We start from the raw sequence: 12,130 nt of genomic DNA on the forward strand, positions 1-12,130 counted from the left end.
TTGGAGTTATTTCTAAACAGAACTTGTCTCTAATCCTAATGTAATAGAAATGTACATATAAATCGGATTCATCAAATGAATCTCTGGCTAATAACTGTTTGAGAACAATGTTAATATCACATGTAGAAATGCTGTTTTCTAGGATTTGACATTTTCAGTGATTGAGAATTACTATATTTTGTAAATGGAAATACCATTACTGAAAACATGATGGTATAAATAGAATGATGTCATTTGACTCCAAAGACGATTGATATACTAGGGTGATGAGAAAATAATAACAAAAGCCAGATAATTTGGGGCAAACTTTGGGTGTAAGTTTTGGGACTATAATCCATGAGTTATCTTGGGGTAAATGCTACAGTGGCAAGAGCTGCCAGCGAGTATTCTCGGAGCAAATGGGAAAAGGGTTAAGTCCTTCTAAGAATCAATCATAGACTATTCTAGACTTGAAAATTCAGTAAGACCAGCTCTGAGTATTTGTTTTAAAATGTTTCAGCAGGTTCTTGCACCATCAGGACTGCTCATGATGTGATTGACAGTAGTGACAGAGAAATTCTGAAAATAATGATGGTAGCTCCTTTTCATAAGGCCATAATATTTTATTTCTGGTGCCACTTAAGCTTTGGAGTGACTTGGGAAAAGCCACTTAAATCTCTTGGTATCTCAGTTTCTCCTGTGTCGTAAAGCCTTGTCTGTATATCATATTGTATGAGGACCTGAAGAGAAAAATAAGCTAAAATGAATTCAGTCATTGGAAATTGTGTTTCTGAACCTGCTTTTACCCACTAGGCAAGATGCTAAACTTAAAGACTTGATAAAATAAGTTTTATAAAATAAAGGTGTTTAACTGTAAATCACGTATTTGCCAATTGGAATTGAGTCGACCATTGAATATCTTTTGTTTAGGGTTCATTTGGTTGAGGCACAGACAGAGTTAAAATAAGGCAAGGGAGGAACTCAGGCAGTTTCTAGAGAGGGTATTGTATAGCTCTTCTTAATCCCACACCTGCAGCACATTAGAGAAAGTGGGGTTAGTCAATCATGTACTGTTATTTTTACTTATGGTTGGGCAGTCCATGCCTGTAGGGGGTTCAAAACCTTCTTCTAAGCATTTTCCGGTTACGCTGTCACATGGGCCTCCTCCACAATTACACACTGTGGGAAACAAAAACAAGAGATTAGGAATTTGTTTCTTAATGCTTAAAACACAGCAATGTTCTTGTGGTTTCTAGAAATATTAGCTATCAGTACATAATTCCTCAGCAGGGATTAATTATATTCTTCCTTAGGACCCTATGGAATCTGTGACATAGAGATTATGCTCCTCACCCAGGTAAGCCCCAACCCAGTGAGATTTTCAAAGGTGACCCTTGGACAAAAGTGAATTTAAATTTACTAGAACTCTTCTCTTATTTATTTTGTGTGTGTGTGTGTGTGTGTGTGTGTGTGTGTGTCTGACATGACTATGCAACTGCTTCAGTCCAGAAAGATACTGGTAAATTTCACAAGATACAAAATAATCATGGAGCCCATTATTCAACTGGAATCGGAAAGCCATCTTTTCATTGCAGACTGATTCTCCAGTTTAATACAACTCTGGGGTTGATCATTGCCAGGTGCGAGGGAGGTATAGCCCAGCCAGGAGAGTGAGGAGGCCCAAGAGCGAATCTTGGCTTCCTCAGTGCTTGACCCTTGGCAAAGCTGACTCCAAACCTTCAAATGATAGCTATCAGTGGGATGACTAGAAATAATGTGGTGGAAAGAATTAGGAACATATTTACATGAATTTGGAAGACCTGAAAGCCCGTTATTCATCTACAGATGATTTTCAAGAAAGCTTTTTGGAAAAAAACAAAAACAAAACTCCCATCTTATAAGATGTCATTTTTTCCACTGAGCTGCAGCATGAAAATTTGTAATTAAAAAGAAATTCCTACGCTATCTATGTAGCAATAAGCTGGAACAGAATTGTGAATTTTTCTCCACCTCTTAACTGTCTTTACAGAAAAATCATAAAAAATTAGCTTCAAGGGGAACATGTATTTATTACATTTCAGCTGTTTAATGTTCCACAAAATGTAGATTTATCAAACAATTCAGCGAGATCATGCTTTATTGCTCCTAATATTAGGTTCTTTTCTAAGAGTGATCTGCATCTATGTAGTTTACACATAAGTTTAGTAAATATTTTGAGAATCAAGGCTTTGATTTTGCCAGCATCTTTCTGATGCCTGCTTTCTCTCTACTCAGCTGCTACTCAGTTTCTGGTGGGACAGGGATCTCCTCTCTTCTCTCCATCATTTTCATTATTATGCCTCTGTGCACTTTGCTTTCTTATAGACATGTTTACTTTTATCATACATTCTGCAGATCGTATATGTTTCCTTCCCAATTTTAAACTTTTTTACTTCTCAAAACCTTTTCAAGAATCTGTTTTAGTGAGGGGATTTCCAATAGGAGAGTGCCATCAGCGCACAATATCTCTTCCTTACCCTTCTTCCCCTCAAAGTTGCAAAAGAGTAAGAAATTTTCAGTCTCGACCTTCCTTTACTCTTAGAGGAAGGCTATTTAACTTTACCTCTGAAAAGCTTCACTCTATGTGGCAAATGGATTAGAGAAATTATGAATAAAATTTGTACATTTCAGTCTAACTGAAGTCTAACCAGAAAGATTTCTTGGACACTCCTTGAGATACTTACTCTGACAATTTGAGGAAATTGGGAGATGATTAACCTCTATCCTTGGCTTGCTCATCTATTTCACTGAAATGTCAGTTTTACCAAACATAACTGAAAAATGGGACTTAGCTTCCAGAATAAGAAAACTGATGAGAACCACGCAAGTCTTCCTTCAGAACTCTGGCCAATGATAGGCAATCCATGGAAGTCTGATTTTCTTTGATCAAAATTAAAAGATGATAAGGCAAAAGTTTACTTGTGTCAGTGTCTCATAGTTTGTTCTACCCAGGAGCTAAGTTATATTAGTAGCTTTGATAATAATATCTACCCCTGGTAAGTTTGGGATGCATATTCCTGAGAATGTATGTTGCCTTGGAAAAGTGACAAAGAGGCACTTGTAATATTTCTCCCAGATAAATATATCTAAATTCAGCACACATGTTGGCCAGGTAGCCATCACAGGATTTATAGTACTGTACCTGCACAGTTCTTGGCTATCCTGGCATCCCCATAGTAGCCAGGAGCGCAGCGTTCACACTTGAATCCAGTGGTGTTGCGTAAGCAATTCCTGCACTGGCCAGTGATCTCATCACAATCTTCAAAGATCAGATTGGGATCTGAATTTCCACTGCAGTCACATTTCTTACAGGTGTTTCCAATCAGTAAGGGGTTTCCATAGTAACCAGGAGCGCATCTGAAGGGGAATCACATGTTAAAAATTTAGCATAGTTTTCCTCCCTTTTTATCTTCTTTCCAGTCTAGAAAAAGTTTTAGTGAATATTTGTGGATTTGCTCTTCCAGAATTCATTCACATTTCCCATCTTTCTATATGAGACTAGACTTAGTTTTTAAGGAACCACCCCTCCCACGGTGTTATAGCCCATTCAGTTTGGCAAGACTTTCAGATGCAGGAGTGTCTGGATATGACTAGTGTGTGGGCATTTTTCGTCCTACCAACCAATGGAGTGCGGGGCTAGCATATGATGAGTGATGACAGATATGTTAAACATACTGCAATAAGATGCACCACTAGAGCATGGCTAAGAACTGTCCTGGCCAAAATGTTACTAAAACCTTTGTTGAGAAACGTTGGTATAAATCACCATCTGCCTTGAATTATTTAGATAACTTAAACCTGAGGCATTTAGTGCCTGGCATTATCCTGGCCAAAATGGATTGACTCAGGAGTGATTTAATCTGAGTTTAGCTCAGGGTTCTTATTTGAGGGTTATAGGAAGGCATTTTCTCTGTAGGTGAATGAAAAGGCAGGTAGTGCTCTTGGTTCTGGCAGCCGTCTTGTGACTGAGGGAAAGCAGTGTGGAGACAATGCAGAGGGTAGAGCTGAGATAAACTATAGATAAACAGAGTTGGAGCCCATACGGCCATTCTTCTGGACATTTTTGATATGTGAACCTACAGAGGCCAGGCACCTAACTGCAACTGTTGTGGGAGCAGAGTTGGTGCCTATGGTCATGCTGGCTGGGCCCCTAATGAGACAGTCTAGCCTAGTTGCAGAATGGAGACTGAAAGCCATTTTATTTTTGCTAGCCTTGAGAAGCCGCGCAATCTGAGTGGGGCTGCCTCTGCTCGGAGGAAGAAATCTCTTTCTCTATTTTTTCCCAAGGGTGCCCTGTGGGCCATCAGTGGCCCTGCTATGAGTGATGGGACCACAGTCCCCTTCTAAGGGTGCAGCTGCTACTCGGTTTCTGTCAACTGTTGCCAGATTGTAGCCCTGCAGGAATAAAGGAACTGTGTTGCCAGATCTTCCTATTTTTAAAGAAAGAACTTAAACTGGATTTTATGTGAAATCTCGAATTTTTAAAGTTTGGCTCAAACTTTGTAAGAATACTATATGAGCCAAACTACACATGTTTACTGGCTGGCTGTGGCCTCCTTGCTGCTGTAGATCCTAAGCTAGTGTCGAAGACTGGTTAACTGGAGCTGAAGATGCTTTGAGAGTGGCTGGAAAGAATGTGTAATCACAGAATCATGGGATTGAAGGGCAGGCATAAGAGTTAATTCTGACAAGAGAGAGAAAAAAAAAAGAGCCAGCGAAGGTTTTTGAGTGTGATGAAAGTGGTGGAAAGGAAGCCAGTGTTGCTTCAGAGTGTAGGATGGACTGCGGGCTGGAACAGGGAGAGCAGGGTAGGGTGTGGAGGGCCTGGGCTAGGGAATGGAAAGGAAGGGAGGACTTTCCAAGGCAGTCAATAAGACCTGGCCAGTAGAAATAAGACACTACATTTTTAAAAGCTTCTATTTAAAGTAATAAAATCATAATTCAGAACATTTGAAAAACAGAGAAATGAAAAAAGCCACACCTGTAATCCCATGACCTTAACAAAATCATTTGTTCAACATTTTGCTTATAATCTTTCAGCCTTTATCCTTATGTCTTGGTTTTTTGCTGTAGCTGTCATGATGGTGTATGTTCAATATTTACACACTTGACTTGACTTGTATCTCATAGCTTTGCTTGGGTGAGTTTATTTAGTTACCACAGACACCTGGGAGGTAGGCCACCCACACCTGGCGTTCCAAGGTTGAGAGGCCACTTTGGTTTTCCAGGCTCACAGAGCTAAGAAGTCATAGCACAAGACCCAGACCTTCTGACTCTCATGTTCTTTTCCTCACTCCACCCTGGACCACACTGCTGCTATAAGTGAATAAGTGAATTCATTCAACAGAGGGACAATTTATGTCTATTTTATGTGAAGTGTAGAGAGACAAGAGGAGGAAAAACACACAGCACACGCACTGAAAGAACAGGAAATGAACTAAGCATAATTATACATGAACTCTAGGATTTGAAGTCTATGATAAAGACAAGAGTGAATGTAAGTGCCACATAACCTACAAAGAGACGCCCCTCAGGAGGACACGTTTAATGAATTTTGTTATTCATACCCGTATCTTTGCACCTTTGATTTACTGACCCTCTGGTTCCCAAGCCAGCATATATCATTCCTCTATGGAACACGAGGCTGGATTGAATTTCTAACCTTTGCCACAGTTCACCAAACAGAGAATATTAGACTCTTAGGCTCATTAACTCAGACCTGCCACCTCAATGTATAGCTGGAAATCCTGAGGTCCAGGTGTGAAGGGACTTGCTCAAGTTTGCATAAGCCAGATGCCAGCTACTTTCTTTCCTCTGTTTAATTTCACTGTATTTGATCTTCATAGGTTGCCCCTAGTCTTGCACAAGAGAAAAACCAAATTCTCTATTCTGTAAGTCAGAATCTCAATCACAGTGGAAACCTACTTTGAATTATTTCGAGTTTTGAGAACACCTTTTGGTAGTAGCTTCAGAGGTAACTCTGAAGTCACAGTCCAAACTTTAACTCTACAGTTTTTATAGAATGAACATGTGAAGATTTATTACTCATATCCCTCATAGCCCCCTACTTTTATAGATTAGGAAACTACAGCATGGAGAAACTAAACGATTTGTTCATTGCTACAGGCCTCAAACCTCTCATGGGACTCCAAGTTTAATGCTCTTTCCACTCCACAAGTCTGACGTTAGTGGATTAAGTAATTAATCAATTAATGGTTATAGTAGTTGAATAATTAAGTGCACCCAATTCCTGCCCTCAAAAAAGAAATAAAAAAAGAATATAAAAGGACCATTAGTTGGATTTAGAGTCAGTACTGGAGCTCTGGTATCCAGTAGCTTCGTCTTATTTTTTTTCCTTCCATAATCTCATTTCTAGCTTTATTAGTGATTTGATTCATACAGGGGAAATAGAGTTTTAAATTTAACAGCACAAATAAAAGAATTGTGGCATATGAACTTTGTCATTTCATTTAGTGATCATATTATTTGGGCAAAATGGAAACAAAAAGACGTTTTATGTAAATCAGACTAAATTTTTTACCAATAATTATTGTTTTGGGAAATTTTGAAGCTTTCCCCCTCTCCTCTGCTTTTTGTCCTCTGCTTCTTCTCCCAGGGCCATACAACTCTCAGTGAATGCCTTCATCAAGGGTGTCAAAACTCTTAGGTGACACAGAAGCCTTTCTCTGTAGCTGTCATTGGAATTAAATTAAATTATAAAAAAAAATACATATTGCATAGTAGTTACCATATAATTGCTCTTTACAATCTAGGAAAGACAGGGAAATAAGGCTAAGAAAATGGAAGTAACTCATTCAAGTTCATAGGCCAAGAATCCAGAAGTGGGACAAGGCAGAGTTTAGGAAGTTATGAGAAAAATTCTATACAGATTGCAAGGCTGATTGCTTAAATTTGAAAAATCTGGTGCCTGCAGAAAGAATCAAACTAAATCTCTGAATCATAATCAGCCTCAGTAAATGTTAGCTTTCTCTTTTTCCTCTCTTTATTCTTCTTTTCTATCATCAATGCCATCATCAAAATCGTTATCACTGTCATCATCATCATCTCTGATGATACTATGTTCTGCCTTTCCTGTTGGAGTTGTAAGGTTTCCTTGGATTTGCTTTAATTTGCCGTATTCTTCTCTCCTGATTCTTAAGCAACAAGATCCACATGATAAATCCTCTTACAGACTTAGCATGTCTAACTCCACTGCAGAATTGAATGGATGAAGGTATACTATTAAAGTTGCCATGGGAGACAATGTGAAATACTGAGGCATTGAGATCATACATATTTATGAAATGAAAACATTGGATTAAACAATGGTAGTCTTGAGTTTTGATTTCAAGTTTACCACTAACCCATTGTGTGACCTTAGATTAAGCCCTTTCATGGCTCCGAGTCTCAGGCTCCTTATCTTTGAAATTTACTACTTAGGAGGAGACAAAAGGTCACAATGGGCTGAGACTTGAGAAACTCCTGTCTATAAGGCTGTGCATTTTATAATTATTTAGTTCAGAACATAACTTTTATTTACAACCTCTATTTAGCCAGCGGGTGACTTGACTCACTCAACTGTGGGCCACTCTTTTTCATTTTCCTGGCATGGGTTGGGAAATGAGGGGTCAAACGGCAGGAGAAATGCCTGACTTGTCACTACATGGTGCCTTTTAAAAGGAACATTAAAAATGCTGCTGTTCATTCTGGTAAAGATGGCAGAGTAGGTAAATGCTGTGCTTCCCTCCTCTCATGACTACAACATTACAACTAACCTACAGAACAACCATCATTGGGAGTGGCCTGAAGTCTAGCTGAACAGAAGTCCTACAACTGGAGATATACCGAAGAGGCTGCTTTGAGACTGGGAGGAGGGGCAGAGACATGGAACGGGCTGGTCCCCATACCTGCCTGTAGCGGTTGAGAGTCAAGAGGGATATCTCAGAGGAGTGAGAGGTCTAGACCCCACACTAGGCTCCCTGGCCCAGGATTCCAGTGCTAGGAAGAGAAGTCCCTACAACTTCTGGCTATGAAAACCAGTGGAGATTGTGGCCAACGTGACAGAGGGTGGCTGAAGTCACAGATATTCCTCTTAAGGGGCCCACATGTGGACTTACTTGCTGATGGACTCACTTGCTTTGAGCTCCAGCACTAGGGCAGCTGCTCAAAAAGCACCAGGGACAGATGAGGAGGAACTGGGTTGTCTGATTTCAGGGCATGGGCTGGAGGTGCAGCTTCTCCCAAGAGAAGTGCGAGCAGAATCTATTGTCTCTTTTTTGAGCCCTCTCCCAGCATGGTATGCAGATGCAGGTGACCCCCTTATCTGAGTCTCCATCAACCTGGCTAACACTTGTCACCTCTCCTCCCTCTTCCCCTTGTGACTCCCTGAGACCTCGCTCCACCCAACTTGCGGGTGCACCCAAGCCACCTCCAGTAGCTTTTCCATACAAATGTCCTGTGTTGGCTCAAGTTGCAGACTTTCCTAAAATTTCCCAAAGGTTCACAAAACCCAAACAAGCAGCATCTGGCCTTAGCATACCCTGTACCTCTTGCTGAGCAGGCCCAAGCCCAGTACTAGTGGCAGCTGGCCTTGGTTTGTGACTTGGCCTCTTGAGGCACCTGTAAGCCCAGCATGGATGGTAGCCATCTGTGGATTGCTTGGTGCATCTTGCCAGGTGATCCTGAGTAGGGCACAGGCTATGGCTGAACTTGGCCTGCAGTGGGGCATGATAGTTTAAGAGGCCTCTAGGACAATATCAAGTAACAATACACACATCACAGGGCTACCAGAAAGAGAAGAGAGAGACCAAGAATTGAAAACCTCTTTCAAGAAATAATGACCAAAAACTTCCCTAATCTAGTGAAGGAAATAGACATACAAGCCCAGGAAGCACAGAGAGTCCCAAACAAGATGAACCTAAAGAGTCCCACACCAAGACACGTTAAAATTAAAATGCCAAAGGTTAAAGAGAAAAAGAGACTCTTAAAAGCATCAAGAAAAAAGCAATTAGTTATCTACAATGGAGCTCCCATAAGACTGTCGGATGATTTCAGAAGAGAAACTTTGCAGGCTGGAAGGGATTGACATGAAATATTCAAAGTAATGAAAAGCAAGGACCTATAACCAAGATTATTTGACCCTGCAAAGCTATTATTTAGAAGCTAAAGATAGATAAAGACCTTCTCAGACAAGAAAAAGCTAAAAGAGTTCATCAACATCAAACAGTATTACAAGAAATGTTAAAGGGACTTCTTTAAGAAGAATAAGAAAAAAACAAAAATAAAAAATAAGAATAATAAAATGGCAATAACTACATATCTATCAACAATTGCTTTGAATATGAATGGACTGAATGCTCCAGTTAAAAGATAGGGTGACTGAATGGATAAGAAAACTACACCCTTATATATACTGCCTACGAGAGACTCATTTCAGATCAAAAGATATTTTATGAAAATGGAAACAAACAAACAAAAGGCTGGGGTGGCAATTCTTACACCTGACAAAATAGGGAGCCTCACTCTGTCTCTCTACTAATTATACTACTGGTTCTCAATGATGGAGAGAAAAAAGAGTGTTACCCGAAATACCCAGAGTCTTTTAAAAATACATATACTCATATATCCTTTCCTTGTCCATTTATCCTGAGATGTGGCCCTGGCTTGGACCCCATAGGGAACAAATTGTTATACCTATATCTGAGGCACGAGATTTTCAAAAGCTCCTCCCACATACACACAGAGTTCTGTGATTCTATACTCATCTTGCTCCTCTTAAGCATTCACTTCAAGACCAACTGAATGGGAAGCTGGCAGAGCTGATGAGTGCAAGAAACAGAAAGTTTCCTTAGACCCCCACAGAAAAGAGTAAATTTTATTAGCCTACCTTTCACAGTTAGGTCCAGCATAGTTTTCTTTACAAACACATCGAACAGCTCCATTTTTCCTATAGCAGGATTCTGCAAAACTAGAATTGTTAGAGAATATTAGAAGCCAATTCCATACATCACTAAAGAGATCATATTAACTTTTAATTATATTGTCTCTACTTTTGTCTCCCTCAAGTATGAGTGTGATCATTTGTTTTATTTAAATTAAATCCTCTTCCTTTCAGGAAAGTTTAGGCCAGCAATCTCAGGCAGAAAATGCCACTCAATTTGTGAAACCATTTCCCGGGTCCACCTTACTTATTTTTCCACAGAGGTATTTTATTATTTTTAATTTGAAGCAATGGGAACTTCCAGAACATCAGAAATATATATATATATATTTAATGTAATATATGTATATTTGCAATAAAATATATATATATATTTAATGTAAATCTAAAACACATATTCCAGATCCAGAAATAATCAAATTTTACCTGCAATGTTAGATATATATGAGAATTTCCTCTTATTTTCACCACTTTCTGTGTGTACATTTGAAAGCCCCCCCTTTTCTTTGTACTAGATCTCTTCCACTTTTCATGAACCAATAAACTATATACCTCAACAGAACCTTAATTTCTTTCATGTGTACCTTGAAGATTGGGAATAAAGGGTGCAAGGACAGGCTCAACTGATCAAAGTGAAAAATAAGTGCTCAAGCAAGAAACAGGACCCACAATAAAAGGATTCTAGTCCGTGGAACCCCCTCTCTTGATTCTTCTTCTTCTTCTTCTTCTTTTTTTTTTTTAATTTTACACAATAAAAATTAGGACAGAAAACAGAAAAGTAATAAAAATATTAGCTCAACAGAATAAATAACCATCTAAATTATTAAAGCAGGGAAAGTGGAATATTACTTTCCATGTGTTTGGAAAATTCTACATTGACTCATGAATCCATCCATATGAGGTGGGTGTGAAGACTTTAAATTAGTTTTGGCTTAGGTACTGTACAATCAATAGAGTGTGACCTGTTGCTCTCACATTTCTGCATGTATCAGCAATTTTACCCTAATGGTCTTCAGAGGAAAGCAAATGGATATGTTCGCTTTGTTTGAAGACATTTATAAGATCAGTCAGAAAACAATACGTGCTTCTCAGTGAAAGACAATACCCACAATTTATTTTCTCTAACAGTTTGATTAAAAACATTCCAATGAAATAATACTTCTTTGGTTTTTACTCTTTACTTTGCTTGTTTTTCTTCTAAAGGAACACTGTGAGTTAAGAGTCCAAAACATGCACAAACCCTCATGCATGTTTCTTTGAAGATGTTTCACCCAGCAGCCTGCTGCTCATGGCTTGAAGGACTGAAACATCTGCTGGTGTCTGAAGTTGTCTGCCTTGAACTAATGTCCTGCTGTTTCAAACAGATAATGTTTTCCTTAATTGGAGCGATTACCATAGCTACTAGTAGACATGGAGGATGTCTGGCCAACCCCAAAATAAATAAATGAATTCTGTGTAAATGGTCCCTGAGAATAGCTACATGACCATTGGTCTCTGTCATGGGAGACTTAGAGGCAGTACCATCCACTAAGGGTTTGTTTTTTGTTTTTCCTCAGCATTATTTATATTTTTCTTAGGGTAAAGTCTGTTTTAGGCTAAGGAAATGAAAATACTGGGCCTTTCTCAGCCCAGATTAACAGACAGGGCACCCTCTCTAAGGGGAAGGGAGACTTTTGCTCTTGGAAAACCCTCAGAGACTTTAAAGAAACATAGACTCAGCACTGTTTATTTGCTAAACTCTTTCAGACATTATTTCCTTGCTTTCTGATCTGGCTATTGTAACTAGAAATCCAAACCTTGGGTCTGTAGGCTCAAATAGCAGATCACTCAAAGTTTAATTCAGACTCCATACTTGGCGCTTTTCTGAGTTCAAGTAAAAGTCCTACAGTTTAATTTTTATAGAAAGTAGCAAAATGAATGAAAAAAAAAAAAAGCTGAAAGAGGCAATAGAGTATTTGATTTTTGATGAGATATTTGATTAATGTTTGAGATCAGTTAACTAAGTCAACAACAAGGACAGATCAAAGGCTAGAACTTTATAGGATCGGGCAAATTTGTCCTGTTCTATGACCACAGACTACCTCATCATCCCTCACCCCCACCCTCTTTTATCACCAGTTTTCCTCCCTGAGGGATTCTGACATTTGCCCTACAGAAAAAGTAGGTTTCTCA

At 39.1% G+C, this 12,130-nt stretch overlaps 1 protein-coding gene across 1 annotated transcript in view; it reads right to left on the bottom strand.

Moving 5' to 3' along the window:
• LAMA4 (laminin subunit alpha 4) overlaps positions 1 to 12,130 on the bottom strand; it is a 129,655-nt gene that overhangs the window by 72,477 nt on the left and 45,048 nt on the right. The window contains exons 4-6 of the mRNA XM_025042460.1: positions 9,905 to 9,985; positions 3,161 to 3,375; positions 1,063 to 1,158 (exon numbers count right to left, since the gene is read on the bottom strand). Coding sequence (XP_024898228.1) covers positions 1,063 to 1,158; positions 3,161 to 3,375; positions 9,905 to 9,985 — 392 coding nt within the window. The remainder of the gene's footprint in view (positions 1 to 1,062; positions 1,159 to 3,160; positions 3,376 to 9,904; positions 9,986 to 12,130) is intronic.

The sequence above is a fragment of the Pteropus alecto genome, unplaced genomic scaffold (assembly GCF_000325575.1).
Source record: "Pteropus alecto unplaced genomic scaffold, ASM32557v1 scaffold79, whole genome shotgun sequence".
NCBI lineage: Eukaryota > Metazoa > Chordata > Mammalia > Chiroptera > Pteropodidae > Pteropus > Pteropus alecto.